The following is a 21953-nucleotide window of genomic DNA, read 5'->3' on the forward strand; positions in this document are numbered from 1 at the left end:
TCTCTCTCTCTCTCTCTCTCTCTCTCTCTCTCTCTCTCTCTCTCTCTCTCTCTCTCTCTCTCTCTCCCCTCCAATTTAGCCACACATGCACACACAATGCTGAAGTGGTGCGAGACGTACAGGGTCCACTCAACACTGATGCACACACACACACACACCAGTTATTTCTTAACATCTGAAAAGAGGTTATATGCACTTCAAACATGCTTGCGCTGCTCCTCTGAAAAGCTCAGGAGGGATATTTTGAATTAATTTTACGTTAAAAGTACAGCCGTGCACTATATACCTGCTTTTCATTGTACTTAAACCACATGGCAGCAGCTACCTCCTAAAATCCTTGAGAAAGACATTAAAATGTCAATTAATACATTTCCGTCTTGCATATAGTATGTCCTCTTTGTTTCTCTCGCTATCTTACTATCCACATGACTTCATCTTCCAACCAGCCGGGTTGTTGGTCAGTTGCTCAGCTGTCTGTCCACCTTCTCCGCAATGATGTTACATATGACATGAATGTAAGCCGACCCTGACATTCATTTCCACTGGCTCTGGTCCAGGGGACAGGCTGTCTCTCGCAAGATCAAGGAGACGTACGCACACACACGTACAAAAATGAATTTTAGTGTTCGTTTCTCTGTGACTTGCTTTAATATTAATCATGTTAACAACAAAACTTTATTTTTTGTTAGACAAGTTTTCGGAGGGAAAAAAACACACACACACACACATACAGCACATATCTTCAACCTGACACTGTGTTATGTTCTAATGGGTGTTGCAGGAAACAGAATAAAGCCAGACACGCGCACACATAGCAGCTTAGAAGTCTTGGCAGGAATAGGATTTCATAGGCACACACACACACACACACACACACACACACACATGCAGCATGAAAGACTCCCTGTCTAACTATCTCTTTCTCTGTAAGCCAGTACCAAAGCTACCCAGATATTGCTCATGATCATTACCTTAGAGAAGACTCACAGGCACATTGTTGTGTTTTAAAAAATAATAATAATACTGTGACATTTGAATGATTTGACATTTAATCTTCCATAAAACAGTATCTATCTGCAGAAATGATAATGTCCCTCCAACAGAAACATATAATTTATTTTGGCTGTTTCAAAAGTTTTGATTGACTTGCTGAGTGCAGTGCCATAAACCTGCAAATAACCAAACAAAGGAGTGGCTTTAGAAACCGATTTTAAGATGAGGCATAGTTTTTCAAAAGACATTGACCAAAGAAAATGTTGATAAAGTTGCCCTGCCTTGTTCTCCTCTTCAGTGTTTCACCATAACCTGCTCTTATTCTCTCATGTTAGTCAATAATCCTTTTTCTCAACGTATCTTGTGTATTTCAGTTTGAAATGAACATGTTTTTTAATGTAGCAGAGCATAAAACTCCTACAACTTACCAGTAAAAAATACGTGTCAATGGTAAATAGACTACGCTTGTATAACGCTTTACAATCTTAACAGGAAAAAGCACTTGTGTCTGGTTATTGAGTGTACAACCTTGGAACCAAGATGTTTCTTGTGCTTGTTGAATAAAGACATCTATTAATGCCTTTTGAGGTCAGTCTTTTCAGTCTTACCAGCCTGTGCCAGCTTGTCATACAGAATCTAGGTACGAATTTGTGACACAAAACTGACTTTGGTTTGAAATAGACATGTTGCTTTAGAAACACGGTGATCGACCACTGTCCGTTGAAGTGGTCCACCCCCCTCTGGATATCAAAGGTGTTTTTTTCATTGTCCTCACTGGTGAGGGTCACTTTTATGTCATCTCTATAGAAAAGACTTCGTGTTGTCTCTCCATGCATTTCCTCTCCTTATTTCTTCTTGCCTGAGGTGAAAATGCACCTGTCTTACAAAGAGAAGAATGAAACCTACATACAAGTTCAGGTGGATTTTTATGTTACGGTTCATAGCATTTATGCCAGCAGGCACTTGTGCGAGCAGGTGTTATGCTGGATATCCATGGCAGTATGTCTCATTGGAGAATTAAACATGGTTTCATTTGTCAGTGTCAGTGCACTGCATATTTCTGCATAGATCTCCTTATTATAGGTTTGTTTTCCCATAATTATGACAGGCTAAGACACAACTAAGAGATGTGGAGGTTGTGATTTCGAGTATATCGGTTCCTTATGCGTATATTAATCCTGTTTTCTATCCTGTCAGTACAGTGGCAGCAAAACTGGGGCTTGAAATACAACTTGACAAACTTTTGCCTCTGGCCCAAATGCTTTCAAGGATTCTGAGGATAATCGCCTGGTCAACCTTGGTGTATTCTTAGAGTCTTTCTGAAGCATAGCAATCATTTGGTTTTAGTGGCAGGTCAGCAGTAACGTTGTGGAGATGAGTTAGCACATATCTGGGTCAACAAACTAGTTTGAATAACCACAGTCTTAAGAATGAAGTAATCCAGCTCACCACATCTGGAGTTCAGCTCAGTGCTGTTGCTGAAAACCAAGATGAAACTAGAGCTGAAACAAACTCTTTTCTGTCATTTTTCAAGCAGTACGTAAGAAACAAATGCCCGAAGCTTCTTAAATGGGAGGATATGCTGACATTCGTTGACGTCACTTTGGGCTCTGCCTGCGAGGCTTGTTAAAAAAAAATAGGCAGATTAGTCAAAAATGATTGAGTTGCAGCCCTGGAAGAAACCAAAACATCATATTCATTCAATCATTCATTCATTCCTTCTTCAAATAGTGGATGTCTCATTTTGCTATTCAATAGCTGTGCCTTCATCTCCTGTTGCCCCCGTTACTGTCAAAGTACACACATTTGTAGTTTATTTACGTGCAAAGACGAGCTCTACTGCAGACCACCGGGGTTTAATGAGCTGTAAATGGGAGTGGTTATGGTGCTGTTCTTGACCTCGTTTCCTTTACAGCACAATTTACTACACTGCTCAAAAGGAAGTGGGCTGCTCAGCACCGGGCTGCCATCCTTCCATCTCAATATCGGTGTTTCTTTCTTTTTTTTCTCTTCCTCTCAGTCGACATTGTACATTGTGTTGCCTGCCAGCATTGACAGCAGATGTGGTGGGGAATCATACCGGACGGAAGTCTCAAGGATTTCAAAAGGACATATTGTTTGGCCATTATTGCTAAAAAATACTCGGTGACAATTTTCAGTCGGTATATAATGCACAAATATACCATGTTTCTCAGAGCCCAAAGTGTCGTTCTCAAATTGCTTGTCTTGTCATTTCAATTATCTAAATGGCCAATTAATTTGTATCATTATATTTCTATCGATAAAATCAATTGGCTAATTATTATATATATATATATATATATATATATATATATATATATAATGTAATAATATATAATCATATTTAATAAAGTTGTTAAAGACTCATTAAGCACAATCAGCACTTTACTGTGACTTGTCGCATGATAGGAATCTTGTTTTCAAAAACTACAGAATTTATAACATTTCCCATTTTATTATTCTGTGTATAAGGTGAGAGACAGAGAGGGACAAATGGTTTTTCGGACCCATTGTTATTGCTTCTATAGTCTGTCCATATGAGTGGGAATTATGACAGTGTGTGGTCCTGCAGTGAGATGGTCTGGCCAGTCTAACTCTAGCGCATGGCTGTGAACTATGTATGTTGTCAGTGAAAGAGCGGGTGGGTGGGAGGGAGAGAGAGAGAGAGGAAAAGTGAATGTGGTCAGGAGAGAGAGCAAGGACTGTTTGCTGATGAGGGAAGGGAGAGAAGCCACTAGAGAGAGAGAGAGCCGACGGCTCAAATGTGGACAAGTGTACTTCGCTCTCCTCAGCACTGAACTGTCAGTGTGGAAGCAGAGTGGCAACCATGAAGCACTCTCACAGAACGGACTACAGGCTGATCAGTGAGTAGAGGAAATGTGAGTTATTGCAGTATGGATGCCGGTGTCTTCACACACGTCTGTTTAAGTGTATTTTTTTTTTAAATGTAGTGTCTTAATGTATCTGTTAATTGGAACCGCTATATGTTGCCTAGTGTGGTCAGCACTGAGCTGTCATGCATGTGAGAAATCAAAGAGGACTTCATTAATTTAACAAGAATACTTGAACCGTTTGTTTACATGCTAATCAGGGAATCTTATTATGATGGCAAGTCATTAGCTCAGCTGCTTGTTTAAGAAGTATTAAACATTTAGAGAGTTACAAATCTAAAGTGAGTATATAATGTCTATTGGTGATGATAGGTGTTGATAGTTTCTAGCTTAATTCTTGAAATGTCATTGTTAGTCATTTTTAAAAACTGCAGAATCTGCTCGATGGAATATGTAATTGGTGCGCGTTACTTTCCTTGTCTTTTCCGTCAGAGTTTTACTGTGTGCATCTTAATTGTTTTGGCAGGACTTGTGGTCTTTTGTGTTCAAATTGTACCTCAAAGTTCCATTTGTATATTCCTTAAATTCTGTGTTTTCACGTCGTTGATATAGGTTTTACTGCGTCACATGTCAATAGCCAGGTTTCCATCAAAATGGTTCTCAAATTTTAACCAGATTTCTGGAAAACCGGCAAGCAAAATGCGTAGGAACGGTTGTTTCCATCCATTATAAGGAGTTGGTTTATCGCTATAAGCAGTAGGTGGAGCCAGTTCCAACATAACTAAAGGAGTGCCAGTCAAAACTCAAACGATGAAAAATAATGTAGAAAGTTTGATGGAAATGACATTTCTGTTTGTTTTTATGTATTAATGTGAGGATACGGTTTTAATCTTCTTTTTCATGACTTCAGTGGACATTGAAGTCACATGAGTCATATGTATGTTATCAAGTATATGATGCAAACTCGTATATTTAAATCTGCTTTTAACCTATGAAGCTAGTTATGTATGTGTTTGTGTTGTTCCTCCCTGTTATGTCATCTCTTTTGTTCACACTGTAATTGCTTTTGCTGTTTCTGTTTTTACCACGTAAAGTGCCTTTGAGTACCTTTTTAAAGCGCTATACATATAAAATGGATTATTATTATTGTATATTATTAAGTGTGCGCTTGTTTCTTTATCAAATTTTGCCTTTATCAATGAGCAAACCTTTCCACCTTTGCAAAGCATAAAAACTTCCTTTGCGATATTTCCCGATTTTCTTTTTAGAATGTTAAGCGTTTCCACTCAGGCTTTTTAATGAGCAGATTGAACTCACCTGCTGTTGCCTCTAATCTATTTAGTTTTTAGTGGCAAAGGATTTAATCTTGCATTGCTTTGCCTACTGACATTGATTATGACTCTGTTTATTTCAAGTAAGAGTCAACTAGACCAGCCTGCTCATTTGTGATTTTGTGCGGCATCCTTTATATTTTGCATACTGCATTACAAGATTTTATTTACTCGTAGATTCAAAGGGATCGCTTGTATCTCGAGTAAACTACAGGTGGCAGTAACGTTGCAATCCAATGTAAAACTTTGACATTTTATATAGAAATGTGATGGACGATGCAGCAGTTGGGAAATGGCGTGAGAGGAAGCGTTGTGCACTGTGCCCCCTTCATACCAAAAACCTGACAGAATGACAAGAATGTCAGGGTCTCTGGGCAACTTCACACTGAATTGACCCGAAGAACGAGTGTCGTAGCTATAGATGTATTTGGTCTCTGAGGATACAGTAATACACCTTACAGTTAAAGGAAACAAAAAAGACCAAAATGGCCCATGTGTTGCATCTGATTTGTGTCAAGTCACGTTCGTCTAAATTTGTTTTTGCGTGTTTTTCCTGTACAAAGAGAATGGGCCTCATCCACAATATAGTTTGACCTGATGCTTCTAATATGAGGGGAATAGAGAAGATAACATTTTGGACCACATGCTTCTTTAAAAATCTCAAAATCTGAAAATTTACCTTCACTTGACTCAATTATGTGACTTTTACGATGCTTTAATTTGACCTTTGGAGTCATAACAAGGAGCCTTTTGCTTGATCAGTCTGAACTTCTTATCTACTCCATCTTTTTTGTCGTTGTCCTGCCCACTAATGAAGAAAGGTCAGAAGAGCCCAAATGTTTTATTAACGTCTGCATGTGAATCTCGTGTGCGTACAGTGTACAGATCGGATCGATGAGGGAAACTCCTTGTCGTAACAGACAGATCAACGTTTATTGCTGCTGCTGTGAGTCTGTGTATTTGGCATACGTCTGTATGTTTGTGTTTGCTGCTGTGTGTGTTCGTTTGTTTGCTGCTACTTGTTGATTTTTATTGACACAAGTGTTTGTGTACGACTTTGTTCAAGTGCATGCGTGTGCCAGTATGGACGAGCTAGTTATATGAACATGTTATTCTACGATTAACTGCATGCTATTCATGCCGATGAATCACAGCTAGGACGTATTGTTTTGCTGTGGTCTAAAGGGAAACTGCCTGATGCTGCAGTTTGCCTGGAGATTTCAGTTATATAATATATTATATTTCAACATATAGAGATTTTAAAGGACCATTTTTTATGTGTATTTCATGAATAATATTTGACAGACTTAGAAACCAATCAGAATATACTGTGTTCCAGAGCTGCTCGTGTGGTGATGCAACGCTACAGTAGATCAGGTTTCAGATGTTAATGTTGTAGTGCAGGACAGTTCAATATTCCACCCCAAACTGGTAAAGTAAGATTGTTGATGTTTTGAATAGAAATTATTTTAAGAATGTATGGCGATATTTTTAGGTTTAAAGGCTAATTTGTTCACAGTCCTTTGACTCAGGCTGTTTGTACTGCACCTGTTTGAGTCCCAGTGGGGAAGTTGTCATCAGCTCTAAACGTGATTGTCAGAACAGTGTGTGTGTGTGTGTGTGTGTGTGTGTGTGTGTGTGTGTGTGTGTGTGTGAACCTGGCCGGCAACGAAAGATGACGGGGTCTATGTCCAAGGTTCTTCTCTTTTGGTCGGCATAATAACTTGATTTACTGAATGGGGAAAAAAAGAAACCTCAAATCAGTGCTGAAAGATTATATTTTCTTTCATATTGATTCTCCAGTCATATTGGCCTTGAGTCAGTCATAGGTTGACTTATGGTCATACGTACACACACAGTTACTTGATATCACTGAGACTGAGGCTTCAATAGACATAGTTCATCTAATTAAACAACACACATATTGTTGCAATTATCTCCGCTTAAGTGTGATTTTATGAATTGGTTCCGATGCAAATATCAGCTTTAAGTGGTAACTCTTCATGTGCATATAATATTTAATGTTTCTTAGAACAGCACACATGCAGCACTCTAACCCTCTAAACATCAGCCCTAGTTGAGACTGAAAAATTAACAATAAGTGATTCAATGCTGTTTTTGATATATCTACCACACACACACACACACACACACACTTGCACACTTGCAGGCACACACACAATGCATTTGTATTCAGCATGCATTACAGATGAGTAAACCCATGCATAAACATCACAGGGAGATCACGGTCAATTAGTCATGGGTCTTGTGTTCTCTCAGTCTCACAGCAGCACTGCTGCATGTTCAATATTGCACATCAGTGTTTCTCAAACTAGTGTCGATGATGCGTAACGTGTCGGAGGCCTTTTTCTCATGGGTCTACAACTGATTACGTTAATAACTGATCACCATCTCTGGAATTCAAGATTTCGCTCCATTCAGTCTTCAATGTTTATTCATCTCAGCTCTCTGTTGTCACTACTGATATTGTACACTGAGTGTGAAGCTTTGCAGGCACAAGTTGAATAACACATGATAAAGAATTGTAATACATTTGTTTATCTACTGATTCTATTTTGGGAGCCATGGCTTTGGCACTTTTCTTTTTTTTTACCGTCAACATGTTGGAATCTTTCTGTTTTTCCTATCGACACACATTTGCTTATAATTTATTCTTCAGAATCTCTTAAGACCTTTTATTCGCTGCCTCGTCTGACAGTTTCCCAGTTTAAAGGATGAGTGATAAATGTATGATTTAGGCCTCTGCATGGTCATGAAGTTCATATCACCTATTTGAGGGTGTTTCATGTGAAAACAACCTGAGCCAGAGATGAGGAGATATTGCTCATATCCTTGAAACATGGAAGATTTCATAGTTTCAAACTGTGCTAAAATGCAAACATAATATTTCAACACCAGATCTCTGTTCACATTTTGACTCCATGATAGTTGATTGTTGCACCTGTTTCTCCATCATTTCTACCATAGCACTTGTGTGAAAGGGTAACAGTGATCATTTCCTCCAGTGTGCCACTTTATTTACAGGCCATGTCTTCTGTGGTCTCAGGACATCAGGCTCTCTGAAACACCTTTTCCTTTTTTTCAGTTGTAAAATAGTTTTTTTTTTCGCCGTTTTAATTTACTGCATATATGTCTATGAAATATGTGTTCCAGGTCTGGACGATAACCTGAAGTCTGCCTCTGTGTAGGACAGTTAAAGGATTTTGGTGGATTACGCTGTCTCTTAACTGTATTAGATAGATCACACCTGCTGCATAGAGTAAACTACAAAAATCCCCACTTATTCAACTGATCCCTTCCTTCCTCTCTGTGTTATCTCTCTCCTCTTCTCCCGTCTCTCTTCTGCTCTCATTTACTCTCTTTGTTTACACTGATCTTCTCTCTCTCTTCAGACGACCTCCAGTTCTCCAAGTTTATTATATTTATTTTAATCTTTCCGTTCTCTCGTCTCTTTGTTCTTAACTGTCACTCACTCTCAGTCTGTCGCTGTTCTTATCCCACACACACACACACACACACACACACACGCACACACGCTGAGAGTTCATTACAGGAGCTGTGAGTCCGGATCCACAAATCAAACTGTGTAAATAGGCAAGTTTTGCCCCTGCAGAGCAGCCACTGCTGTTGCCATCGCTACCTGTTGCACATCTCAAGAGTTACCAAGGACACCCTTTAAGTGTGTGTGTTCGCATATGCGTTTGCAGCATACACTATTTTTTTTATGTGTGTGGCTGCGGAAGAGGAGTGGGTAGGTATGACGATGAACAGACAATCTAATTACTTCAATCCGTTTGATGTACATCTCCTTTCTTGCCTTCGTGATATTGTACTATAGAAATTGTGAACCGCATGCTTCTGTTGGACCAGTCAGCAACATTAAGTACTGGAAACCTCACCCTTAAAAGAGTGGAAGCAGCAATCTCCTGGTAACTAAAAAGTGTTCTGCACATTTCTGCGATCAGAATGCAGGGAGTCCCTCATACGGGTCCTGGAAAAGCTCCTGCTGTGGAAAAGGCCTGTTAGTTTATGTGGCATTCATCCCAACAATGTACAGTATGTCTACCTGGCAGCTCCAGCACCGGTGTAGCAACTGTCCATTAGTCCTTTGTTAGCAGAGATGAGAACAGGTTTGCATACGTGTGTGTGTAAACAGACAGACTAATGGACCTCGCTGAAATCCAAACACAGGAACTGGCAGGTGATCAATGCTGTTTACTTCTGGAGGGAGGAAGTGTGCAGACTTCTCTTGGGTGGGGGGAGAGAGGTACTGAGTATGTGGTATGCAGAGATTTATGGATCAGAAGACTTGAGACATTCAGGTTAATCCTGAAAAAGAGATAAACATTTCATTAAGGCTTAAAACTTTCATGGTGAACGGGAAACATCAAAGTAGATAATGCCTCGCTTTTAATCTCTTTCTGTTCTTTTTCCATTTCTTGTTTGAGAAACGGCGGTCTTTGCTTTCCATCTGTCCTCGACACTAGTGAATGCAATTCATTCTCCTCTCTTTCCGTCCATTAACCTTTCTCTCTCCTCCTTCCCTTCATCTCTCTTTGTCTTTTGGATTCCAAGAGCTTTTATCTCTCACCGAGCACCTAAAATACCAGCTAGTTTGGTAATGCAAAAAGTCGTACTCTGTCTCTTCTTCTGTCCCGCTCCTCTTTATCTGTCCATCCAGAGCGTCAGCTGGCCAACAGTATGACCAGCAGCGGCTCTCTTCAACCTAGCGTCAGTGGGATCAGTAAGGAGCTGGCAGAGGTGCGTCACCTCGTTCAGTTCCCCGAGGAGATCGCCTGCATCCTCACCGAGCAAGAGCAGCAGCTTTACCAACGGGTGGGAGGACACGCACACGGACGCATATCTGGGGAAAAAAAAAAAATAGAAACAATATTTTATATTCGTTTTATTGTATTGTGAAATGTCTTGGATCTATTTCTAAGGTGGCAGTAATAATACTTCACTCGTCTGTTCCTTCCTGCAGGTCTTTCCCTTGGACTACCTCTGTTTCCTCACTCGAGACGTGGGCAGTCCTGAATGTCAAACCAAACGCCACCCAAGCCTCAAGGCCTCGCTGTCTGTGCCCGCCATACCCACCCAGAGTGCTCAGCGAAGCAACGCCGTGGAGGACCTGGTGGCGCGGTTCAACGAGGTGAGGGGTCTGGTTTATAAAATGTGTGTGTTTAGGATTATCATGCTTTTCTTTCTTAAATGATTTCTTCCTAATCATCTCTTTGTATATTTTCTTCGTCACTTACACACACATAATTGATTATCCAATCGTTGCTGAAACAGTTTCTGGCGATTGACTAATTAATTCAGCTCGACTTCAAACAACCACATGTTTTAACCTCTTTTTTTTGGTGTGACCTGTTAAGGGTTGTGATTCATCATAGTCTCACAGTCTATATCTTCCAAGCTCAGTTTTACGACAGGGTTCAAGTCTGAATAAGATCACTTGAGAATCTGTGATGCCAATCAGCAAACAACCTGGAATAGTTTAATGGTGCGACTCTTAAATGCCTTGAACAACTTTTCAAACAAGACCATATAGAGATGTTTTTTTATGTTTAAAAAAAGAGCACTTTTTAACTATTGGGAAAATATTGTCTTTGTGCCCTTTAATGACATCATCAGAGACAGTGAAAATGCGATGATAATTGCGATTTGCCATGAATGTGAAAGGTTGAAATGCGTAGCAGACCAGTAATTGTAGTTTTTTTTTCCAGCTGGGTTTGTGTTTGTGGTATTTGCAGTGAGAGTCGTACCAACTTATCAGCTCATGACTGATGCACACACCGTGTGTACAAAAGCGCACGCACACTCACACTCACAGCGGTGTAATTTGGCTGAAGTTACTCTCCCGGGCCTTGCGTCTTTTCTGGTGAGTGACTTTGAGAATAAACAATCACACCGTTGTACTGCCGAGACGGAAAAAGCGAGAGAGGGAGAGATTGATTGGAAACGATGATGTCATCTTTAAGTTGCGTGCCTCTCTCTCTCTCACATCAGCTGGTTTTCATTTCAAGTCAGCAAGAGGAGAGACACACTAAAAAAAAAAAGTCAAATGTGCATTGTAGCCATATATGGGCACAATGGAGTGAGAGTCAAATGACAACAGTGATTCTCCCTGCGACGACAACGACGAAGCTGCTTCAAATCGTGGCGCTCTCTGAAGAAGATGAGATGCTGTTGGCGGAATTTGTCTTAGCTGTGACTGTGCACCGTGGTTTAGACAAGCTTTCCTCACTGATTGTGGACGGTGTTATGTCAAATATTAACATGAGAAATGTAGGTTCTGGTTTTTTTTATCGTGAATTTTGAATTCTTATTTACTAGCCGCGTTCTGCTTTTATTCTTTAACGACTCCAACAAACTGTTATTGGAATCATTGCCAACGAAGCTCAAACAATTAGTAGATCGATCAACTCTATTGATGTTTTTTAAGCAAAAATGGCAAAAAAAACAACTACTTTTCTAAAGAGAATACATTTTCTATTTTTTTTGTCTTCTGGGTTTTTAAACTGAAAATCTTTGATTTTGGCCTTTTTGGTTGAACAAGGCATTTGAGATGTACCATTGCATATTACTGACACCATTTACACCAAACAATTAATCGATTCATTGAGAAAAATACTTGGTAGATTAATTCGTACTGGAAATAGTCTGGTCGCAGCCCTTTTATACGATAATCTATTCTTATGAGGGTTTTTGTCTCAAATGGAACATCTTCAGGTATTTAAAGTAACTTTGTGTAAATACATTTCCAAGAAATGTTACATTATTATCTTCAGGGGTCTGATTTCTTTCCTCACACTTGACAGACACAGTTTTGTAAATTTAAATACAATTTTCCCAAAGGTATCTTAATAGTTTTGACCCTGTTCATTTTCAAGCCATGTATGGGAGTGAGGGATTATGCAGTTAAAATGGATAAGCACGGAGGCAAGGAAGGGTGAGAAGTTTGGGCCCCTTTTGTGTCTGTCCGGAGTGTTTAGCTTTGACGAGTATGTGTTCATGCGTTGACTTTGTCCTAGTTCTCCGTCAACCTTGGTTATGCAATTCATGTATCAAGGAGAAACTGACCCTCATGGTTCAACTAATAACACACGCACAGATGGAGACAGACAGACAGACAGACTGACGGACAGATGAGCGCATACACAAACATCAAAGGAGGGATCAGTTTGTACCCAGCTCCGGTTCGGTGTGTGTGTGTGTGTTTGAAATTGTGTGAAGTTGCTATTGATAACAGTTATGCTATGATCTTCTTTGCCCATACACTCTCTCTCTCTCTCTATACACATCTCTTCATATCCTATTCATTATCTCTCATACGAAACACTGAGTACACACTTTTGCTATCTGGAACATCTGAGGAGATGCCAACTCTGTAATATGCCTTGATCTGTGGCGGTTCAAAAAGCCACTTTGCAGACGGGGAGAATGGTTTCGATGGTGACTGTAATTTAACCCTGACGCTGACGAGGCTTGGCTTCGTGTCATAAAGCCTGATAGCAGATTTCCACGCAAGGCACGCACATCCTGGCACAGAGCAGGAGTAACAGATAAGAGAGACTGTGGTGCAGCAGGGTTGTTTGTCAGTAAACAATATACAGTATATTGCAGCACAACAAATGCACAATAGAGCAAGGACCCTGCACCCTTGCCAGCTCCAGGAGGGATTTTCTGTAACTGACAATTTGAGCATCTACAATTTCATTCGCTGATGATATGACAGTATATCTTCAGAGCGACAAACTAAGTAGACCTCGTGCTGAGGTTTGTTTTCTCTACTGCTGTTTTCAAGGTTCCAGAATAAACTTTGAGCTCCAATACATTTTTGTTCTCACTGAACTGCATGAATACACGTTGTGTGATTTGTAGGAAAAGTGGTGCAACTTTGACTTCAAGCTTCTCAGTTTGAGTGGGTGGGACCAGTTTGGAGGAGACGGTTAACTCTCTGAGATGGATTACATTTTCACAGCCGCCTTCCCAACCCTCAGCCCTCCTCATGACCATGCTTCTGTCACACAGGAGAAATGCATAAACTGGTGTGCTTTTACTCATATTGGATAGGGAGAAAAATGTGACACATAACAAACCATAACGCTATTAACACGAGGGAGTTTGAAATTGTGACAACCAGCTTTTTGTCTTTTTTTCAATATAGATGATCTTTTTTTGAATGTAGAAGCTCGTATGTAAGATGTCTGTTTGTATTGTGTGTTAAATTGTACATGTGCTTGAGGTTGATATGTGAGTATCTCATATAGTGCATGTTAATGGGTCTGAGTTCTGTACATGGGCAGAGGGTTTGGTTGCATGTGTTGTGTCTGTGCTTGCTTGTGAATGAATCCACTTACAGGTCAAAGGTGACATGGGACAAAAAAAAACTAAACACATTTTACCAGGGTTTCATCACAACCTCAAACAAAAACTCTACAGTACTTTGTGACATGTTTTTGTAGTGTGTGTGTGTGTGTGTGTGTGTGTGTTTGGCTTTTTTTTGTCCCCCTGAAGTCAGACTGTGGCTGGCTTTAAAGACCCTTACATAACCCAGTAATAGATCTCTGGGCTAGGGGGATGTTTTTACTGCCTGCAAGGGGGTTAGGGAGTTTCAGTTTGTGTGTGCTTTAATGTGTGTGTGAATACATTCATCAGGCTCAAACACACAGACACGGACACTAGAGAGCAAGAAGCAGCCAGATTGAAATCTGATCTTTTCCTGTATTGTGTGTGTGTGTGTGTGTGCGTGTGTGCGTGTGTGCGTGCGTGCGTGTGTGTGTGTGTCTGCTGTCAGTCTCAGAGAATGTGAAAGGAAGCTGACCCTGATACATATCTCGTTCTTCCATCGGGTCTTTTTGCGCGTGCTGGAGAGCGGTCAGCTCAGAGACAGAAAGCAGCCGATACATATCTCAGTCTTTCGTGTGTGTGTGTGTGTGTGTGTGTGTGTGTGTGTGCGCACGTGTCAGTGTGTGGCCAGCTGGCATAGTCCTGTGCATACATTACCACTTTAGTAACGGCTTGCCATACCAGACTTTAAAAGAGATGACATCAGCACAAGGAAGACCACACACAAGAGTATCTGTAATGTTTATATATATATATGGCAGCGTAAAAGTTTCTTCACATAAAAACACAGTCTTAAAAACTTAGTATAACACTATTAGACAAACCTAACAAATTTTCATTTAGCTATGTACAGCACAGACAGATATAGTATCACTAGAAGTTGCTCATGTTTTCTGTACAAATATGTTTATTTTGAATATTTAAAATGGATATAATTTGAATTATTATACATGGATAATCCCCAAAAATATAATAACCGTTTGTTTATAATCTTTGATGCGATCGTAACTGTAAACATTATCAACAGGTGAGTTCGTGGGTGACGTGGCTGATCCTAACAGCAGGATCCATGGAGGAGAAGAGAGACGTTTTCTCCTATCTGGTCCATGTTGCTAAATGCTGTTGGAATATGGGAAACTACAACGGTGTCATGGAGTTCCTGGCTGGACTCAGGTTGGCACACACAGACACTAACTACACTATGCTCACATACTGTACACAGAGATTCATTTTGCGTGTCTTTCGTTAAACAATACCTGCTCATACCTGCTCTTGACATTTGAGATCTTCTTTGTCGTCCAGGTCCCGCAAGGTGCTGAAGATGTGGCAGTTTATGGACCAGTCAGACATTGAGACCATGAGGAGCCTAAAGGATGCCATGGCTCAGCACGAATCCTCTTCTGAGTACAAGAAGATTGTGACCAGAGCTCTCAACATCCCAGGATGCAAGGTGGGTTGCTGTTTATTCAGGCTTGGTCTAATTTGTCTTGTGTCACAACAATAGTCTACATTACTGTAAAGAAATAATTAAAGTACAGTAAAAGCCATAATGGGATATGCTTCTCTGTCCTGTGTCTACACCAAAGGTGGTGCCGTTCTGTGGGGTTTTTCTGAAGGAGCTGAGTGACTCGTTGGATGGAACAGCAAGCATCATCAGCCTCAAACCACCTCTGTATAACACAGATGACTCAATAGAGGTACAGTAAACACTGCATAAGCATTCACAAACATACATATAGCTCATAAAACTGACTCTAGTGGCACAATTCAGACATCGTGTTATTATAATTCAAGCCTGATTTGTTTTGTCTGTCGTCCTTTCTCTAGTTTGTGTCCGACTACAGCGGCCAGCACAACTTCATGTCGCGGTCAGGTTCAGATGGACTACACATCCCAGAGAAAGAAGCTACTGTCAGCAACATCCTCCAGATTATCAGGTACGCTACATCTTTGAAAAAGTGACGACCATTTTGCTTTGATCTAAAATGTTCATGAACTTGATTCTCCTCTGACTCTCTCTGCTCCTCAGATCTTGTAATCGTAGTTTGGAGGCAGAGGATCCTGATGAGGCCGCCACCAGTCCCTCTTCTACTGGCCCATCCCCTACGTCCAGAAATAACTCCCTTAGGGACCGCTGCCGCAATCAGTCAGTACCCCTTTTTTTCCCTACTTGTTTTACATGACAACTTGGATTTTTCTTTTGTACAAAACCCCAAAGACGAGTTATTTCAGTGTGCGGCATGAGGTGCCACACAGCTTTAGCATAGCACACAGAATGGCTTAGAAGGGTGAATGTTTTCTGTAACAAGGTCTTGAACCCATTCAGCTGAAGGATGATCTGTGGGGGTGTTGTGCAAGTTGTGACCAAGCTTATTATGAGACATACAGTGCAGTATCAAATGGCACATTGCATTTGACACAGTCCATCAAGACGTTGGCACATTGTGTATTAGTTGATTGCACACTGCATTTGTTTTGACTTTTTGTCTACTGGTGTTTAACTGTATTTCTTTTTTTTTTTTCTGGCTTCTTGTTTTAATGTAATTTTTTTTTCCTGTAAGGTGGTGTGTATCAAACTCTTACCCTACTGTTACCATCTTGTTATGAAGCTGTTATGTAAAGTGCTCCCCAGATGGAAAACACAGAGTTTGAAGTTTCTGAAAAGGCTTTTGTGGACATTTTGTTTGTGGCAACCACAGCAGACAACTGCTTCATAATGTTCGAATGTATATTCAAGAGGAATATATGTTCTCTGCATCACAGTCATTCTATTTTCTTTCACAATTGTCTTTCATAAACACCGTCACGAGATAATGGGTTTGCGAAGGAACACATTTGCAGGTTGTTATTAAGATGCTGTGATTTCACATAAACTCCTTTGTCACACAGAGATAAAAGATAACAGGTTAGTTTCCTGTCAGAACAGGAAGGAACAGAGCTCTGGTACTTGTCAGCGCACTGCTGGCAGGCAGCTAATGACTCGAGCTGGAATTTGGACACTAACATACAATGTTGTTAGAAAACATTTCAGTTCAATCTCGGCCTGTGGTGTTTGTATTAAGGGAACCTGGATGATGTTCTCAGTTTTTTTGACAGTTTTCTCTGACTCCGAGTTATTATTTCAAGTTCGAGCTCAGGATAACAACACTTATTTCATCTTGGCTAGGGGTATAGTGTTCATTCTTCTGTACTGGAGTGGGATGCAGATCATTATTATCTTTCTTACTCAAAGAGGTTTAGGAATTCTGTGTCCTGATCTTCCCTCTTTTATCCTCCTTTTGCTATTTTTCTTTCCACTTGAGAACTTGATTAGAAACATCTCTGTCCGCTCATTCTTCGTCTCACACTTCCTCTCCTCCTTCTGTGTCCCCTTCTCCCATTCTAGTTCCCATTCATTTAGGACATCGTCAGAATCAAACCGTGTCTTGTAAGTGGTTATAAGAGTGTCGGGAGTTTCATTACTACCACCTAACGTCAACAGGGTTTAAGTTTGCGTGGAAGCTTGTTCAGTAGTAAAGGAATGTGCAATGACAAATGCATGATGCTTTTGCTTGTTTTACCGATGCATTAAAGTACAGAGTACATTTTTGTATTTTGATGCAGGTCATTTCTTACTTTTGACTGGACCTCTGTGCATTTTTTAAATAACTGCTTCACCTAATTTCTACAGTAGTTGAAAACAAATAAATAGGATTTACATATCTCATCAAAGTCAGTAAACTAAAACGTAGAAATTCAGATATTCAATTTTGTTTTGTAATTTTTTCTCCCTTATTTCACGCTGAATCTCTGCTCTTGTGACCCAACTTGTACCATCTTCAGATTCATGGTGGGGGACTTGTCGGACTCCGAGGGCGACTTGTCGTCTGAGCCGGTGGTGAAAGAGGTGGAGTTTCATGGGACTGAAGAGACGCACAGAGCTTTCAGCCATGGCACGGAGCTCATTCCCTGGTAAGAAGCACACACTCACCCTCAAACACGCATAGAAAGCTCAACAGACACGCCACAATTTTTCTGTATTTTCCTTTACTAGGTACGTGTTTTCACTGCAACCAGACGTTCACCAGTTTCTGCTGCAGGGGGCTACAGTCATCCACTACGACCAGGACAGCCACCTCACAGCTCGCTGTCTGCTGAGACTACAACCTGACAACACAACACTCACCTGGGGTAAACTATGACAGAGTCTCTGTCATTAAAAGAAAAATCTGTATAAATTCAAATTCCATTTACATCTTTTTGCAATGATTCATGTTATCATTTTTTTGTTCAGATAAGTAAAAAAGAAAAAAACATGTTAGTTTACTGGTCAACAGTATTTAGGGAATGTAAACAAAAGTGCTTAAAAAACGTGTCGGTTTGACTTACAATCTTGTTTTCTGGGGTTTGTATTATTCAGGGTTTTGTTGTATTTTTGCAATATGTTTAATTTCCTGCTGTGAGACAGTTAACCATTGTTCTTAAAGATTATTTACATTTGTTTAGGCAAATGTGTTAAAAAGAACATAAAATGAGCTGCCTTATCATCAGTACAATTTAGGATAAGTGTGTATATCTCAGGGAGATGAGCCCCATTTCTTCTCTCAGTATTACTCTTTAAACAAAGGGAAAAAATGCATCCATGATTTAACATATTTCCTGTGTTTATCCAAGGTAAGTAGGTTTTGTAGCACATCCAATTTAAACTGGTTGTAAATGTTGTACAAGATGCTCAATTTCCTATGCTTTTACTGTATTGCAAACATATCGTAAATGTGTTGATGTGTGTTTTATGGCAGGTAAGCCTCAGAGCGGATGGGCTTCACCCACAGATCAACCACTGGGATTAGGACAGGCTGTAGTGGCAGGACTAGCAGAGGGCCTTTTGGACCTGGGAGTGGTGAAGGTGTGTTGAAAACGATAAAAAGCTTTATTTATCTGGTATTTACACCGTATACATCTTCACATTTAGCCTTATTCTAGTATAGACATTGTAATTGTATACCTTAAAACAAGTAAAACATTTTGTCTTAAGCTGTTTCTTGAAATTAACATTGGTACCATTATTTCAAATATGTTCATGTATTACTCAAATTTGTCAAACTTGCATTGGAAGAATATTGATTGATCTTGTAGGGTTAGTAATGAGTTCTGCATTTGAATAGCATTTGACAGTCACGAGTTAGATTGCACTCATGATATTAATGTTTATTTGAATGTGCAGGCAGTGTTCCTGGGTCATGAGGGAGTAGACGTCCATGCTGTATGTTTGCAAAACAAGCTGAGCCAGATGACGGTGGAGGAAAATGGCCTCAGCCTCCTCTATGGTCTCAGTACCACAGACAACAGGTAAGTGCCTTGTGACCCTGCTTTTGAAATCCACCTTCTGAACACTGGTGCATTGCTACACTTGTACATCTTTAAAAACACTTTGCTTGTTTACTTAACATTTCATTTACTCTCCTAACTACTGCCACTTAGACTCCTGCACTTTGTGGCCCCCAACCACACGGCACAGATGCTTCATAAAGGCCTGTCAGAGTTGGTGAACGCATCCAGAAAATTAAAGAAGTTTCCTGACCAACGGTTGCAGTGGCTTAGGAAGCAGTATGTCAGCTTGTATCAGGTAAACTCTGAACTGGATCGTGTTTCCTTGAAAATACTGCCATTAGTGTGTCATTTTGAGTAAGTTTCATTACCTATGGTCATACAATGTACAGTGTGCAGCACACAAAGGATGGTGTGCAAACTTTGGTTCTTTGACAGCTCAACCTTGCCTGTTTTAACCTGTGCGTTTGCTTACTTTCTGTCTGTGTCTGTATTTTCATCTCTGTTAGGAGGATGGCCGGTACGAAGGCCCTACACTAGCTCATGCAATTGAGCTGTTCGGTGGGCGGAGGTGGAACATGGGCACAGGCGGAATGGAGAAACCTGCTGCCCAGAAAAACAGCCCTCTGAGCATCAATGAGAAGACCAAGAAGAAGAAGAAGGTCCTTGTCAGGGTCAGTACGTTGAATCACATTAAATTAATCTGAGACTCTTATCAACAGTGAGTGAGCAGGCAGAACTTCAGTGTTTTACAGGTTCACTTTCAGGATACCTCAGGCCAATCTTCTGAATGAATTCCAACCATTATACCACTGGTTTGTCATGTTAAGAGCCTTTATAGAGCTCCCTGTTTCGTGCTGTTTCCTCTAATAATACAACTGCTCAGTACACTACATATATTGAAAGACTCTGGTCCATTTCACAGTTCAGTCTTGATCTACATTATTCTTCTTATTACAGCGACGGACTTGTACATTTTTGATACTGAATTGTTCGTTGTTTTTAACACAACACGTATGTTTACGCATTCAACACAGGGAGACAGTGGGGATGCCACAGATGACGAGATGGTTTCTAGGAAAACACGGAGCTGTAAGGAGGGACTATATCGAAATGGACCGGAGTACGACAGCATCGACCAAGAAGATCCAGGTGACATCTTACGAAGCTATTTGAATTTTAAAAAAATGACGAAACAATACCAATTTTAAAGAACTAAACAATCTTAACCTACGGCACTCTATTGTCTGTATGGTTTTTGTTAACGCTCGGTCCTCTTTGCCTCCATAGAGGACAGCTTCCCAGGACCATTCTCCCTCTCATCCAGTAAAAGCCCCGGATTGCTGGCCTCTTCCTCCTCGTCGTCCTCCTCTTCCTCCAGTATGGCAGGGTCCAACCATTCACGCCCACAATCCTCTCCGATTCTCTCAGGAACGGCCAAGTCACAGCCAGGGTATGTAGCGTGCTGTATATGAAGACTTGAGGTTTGACAGTCTGATATCTACCACTTTCATTCTTCATTGAGGTTAATATATTTTTCTTTCTTCTTCACTTTTCTCTGGGGATTGTAGTGCATGGAGCAGCAGGTCATGGCACGGCCGAGGTAAAGGCTGCTTCAAAGGCTTCCAGAATCTCATGATTTCTGACAGCACGATGAGCTTCATCGAGTTTGTTGAGCTCTTCAAGTCATTCAGGTACAGGATATCAAATATTAGTCTACTCGATTCTGCACAATAGTAACAGCAGAGTAAGGTGCACACTTGTCTGCTTACATATAATCATTTGACATTCACTAATGGCCTGAAGCATTGATGTATGTATATTGTACATGTTCTGCTCGTTTCTGCCACCTCACTCCCTCTTGTTATATAAATTGTTGTGTTCTTATCAACAGTAGCTAAAGACAGTAAAACATTCAACAAATGCTTCTCCAGGTTATCATGCCCAGGATAGTTTCCACGTAGTCTTGTCTGTATAATATTTAGCTTCAATAATATTTTTCCCTGTCAAATGAAAGGAAACAATGTTTTTCCTTGATAAGCGATGGATTATTCTCATACCAGTCTTACATTTCTTAGATTGTAGTGTGTCCTCTCATCTGCTGCCCAGCAGTTTCCTCAAAAATATTCCATACTTGCTCAACTCACGGAGCTGTAAGGAGCTGAAAACAGTTTTTCAAGCTTTTGGAAAGCTGTTTTGTCTGCTGATCTGACACAATGCTTCTGCACATCAGTGTCTGTAGTATAGAAACTGTTGGTGGCTGAAATGGGAGTAAATTGTGTGCTGTGCTGCTTCCTCCACAGTATCCGAAGCCGAAAGGACCTGAAGGAGCTGTTTGACACCTTTGCTGTCCCCTGCAGCCGTTCAAGTCCAGAATCGGCTCCTCTCTACACCAACCTCAGCATCGACGACAAAGATTCAGGGCTACAGCCAGACCTTGGTAAAAGAACTAAAACATTCATTTATATGTCATATGTTGTTTCTCCATTACTCTCGCCTAATCTCTTCCTTCCCCCTCCAGACTTATTAACCCGAAATGGTTCTGATCTTGGCCTGTTGATCCGGACGAGGCAGCAGATGTCTGACAACCAGAGGCAGATCTCAGACGCCATTGCAGCAGCCAGCATTGTGACCAATGGGACAGGAGTGGAAAACGCATCGCTAGGCGTCTTGGGATTGGCTATCCCTCAGCTCAACGACTTCCTCGTCAACTGTCAGAGAGAGCACCTGAGCTACGATGAGATTCTCAGCATTATACAGGTAGAGTTTGGAAGCAACTGATGAACCAATGCAAGGAAAGCGACTTTTAAGATGAACTGGAGGGAGAGATGGTGGAGATGGAGGCCTTAAGAAAAGGATGAGAACTTACCCAATGCAGATTTGTGAATATGACCAGATGAATGTATATAACAAGGATGTAGGAAACCTCAGACGTATGGAAGTCAAAGTGACTGCTGATCAATGTTAGTTAATTGTTTTACGCTTTTCTCTTGCAGAAATTTGAGCCCTCATCAAGCATGAGACAAATGGGTTGGATGTCATTTGAAGGCTTTGCAAGGTATATGGCAACAAAACCCCAAATACATTATGTACT

At 40.6% G+C, this 21953-nt stretch overlaps 1 protein-coding gene across 4 annotated transcripts in view; it reads left to right on the forward strand.

Moving 5' to 3' along the window:
• The window catches only part of plce1 (phospholipase C, epsilon 1), a 72087-nt gene that overhangs the window by 34068 nt on the left and 16066 nt on the right, over window positions 1-21953 (forward strand). For all 4 annotated transcript variants that reach the window (XM_031843006.1, XM_031843005.1, XM_031843004.1 and 1 more), the window contains 19 exons: window positions 9879-10033; window positions 10182-10349; window positions 14580-14725; window positions 14855-15002; window positions 15139-15249; window positions 15380-15489; window positions 15582-15698; window positions 17375-17503; window positions 17586-17722; window positions 18331-18437; window positions 18756-18880; window positions 19013-19157; window positions 19369-19533; window positions 19897-20011; window positions 20150-20312; window positions 20431-20553; window positions 21163-21299; window positions 21381-21619; window positions 21856-21917. In XM_031843006.1, coding sequence (XP_031698866.1) covers window positions 9879-10033; window positions 10182-10349; window positions 14580-14725; window positions 14855-15002; window positions 15139-15249; window positions 15380-15489; window positions 15582-15698; window positions 17375-17503; window positions 17586-17722; window positions 18331-18437; window positions 18756-18880; window positions 19013-19157; window positions 19369-19533; window positions 19897-20011; window positions 20150-20312; window positions 20431-20553; window positions 21163-21299; window positions 21381-21619; window positions 21856-21917 — 2602 coding nt within the window. The remainder of the gene's footprint in view (window positions 1-9878; window positions 10034-10181; window positions 10350-14579; window positions 14726-14854; window positions 15003-15138; window positions 15250-15379; window positions 15490-15581; window positions 15699-17374; window positions 17504-17585; window positions 17723-18330; window positions 18438-18755; window positions 18881-19012; window positions 19158-19368; window positions 19534-19896; window positions 20012-20149; window positions 20313-20430; window positions 20554-21162; window positions 21300-21380; window positions 21620-21855; window positions 21918-21953) is intronic.

The sequence above is a fragment of the Anarrhichthys ocellatus genome, unplaced genomic scaffold (genome assembly GCF_004355925.1).
Source record: "Anarrhichthys ocellatus isolate YVR2014 unplaced genomic scaffold, GSC_Weel_1.0 scaffold4, whole genome shotgun sequence".
NCBI classification, from domain to species: domain Eukaryota; kingdom Metazoa; phylum Chordata; class Actinopteri; order Perciformes; family Anarhichadidae; genus Anarrhichthys; species Anarrhichthys ocellatus.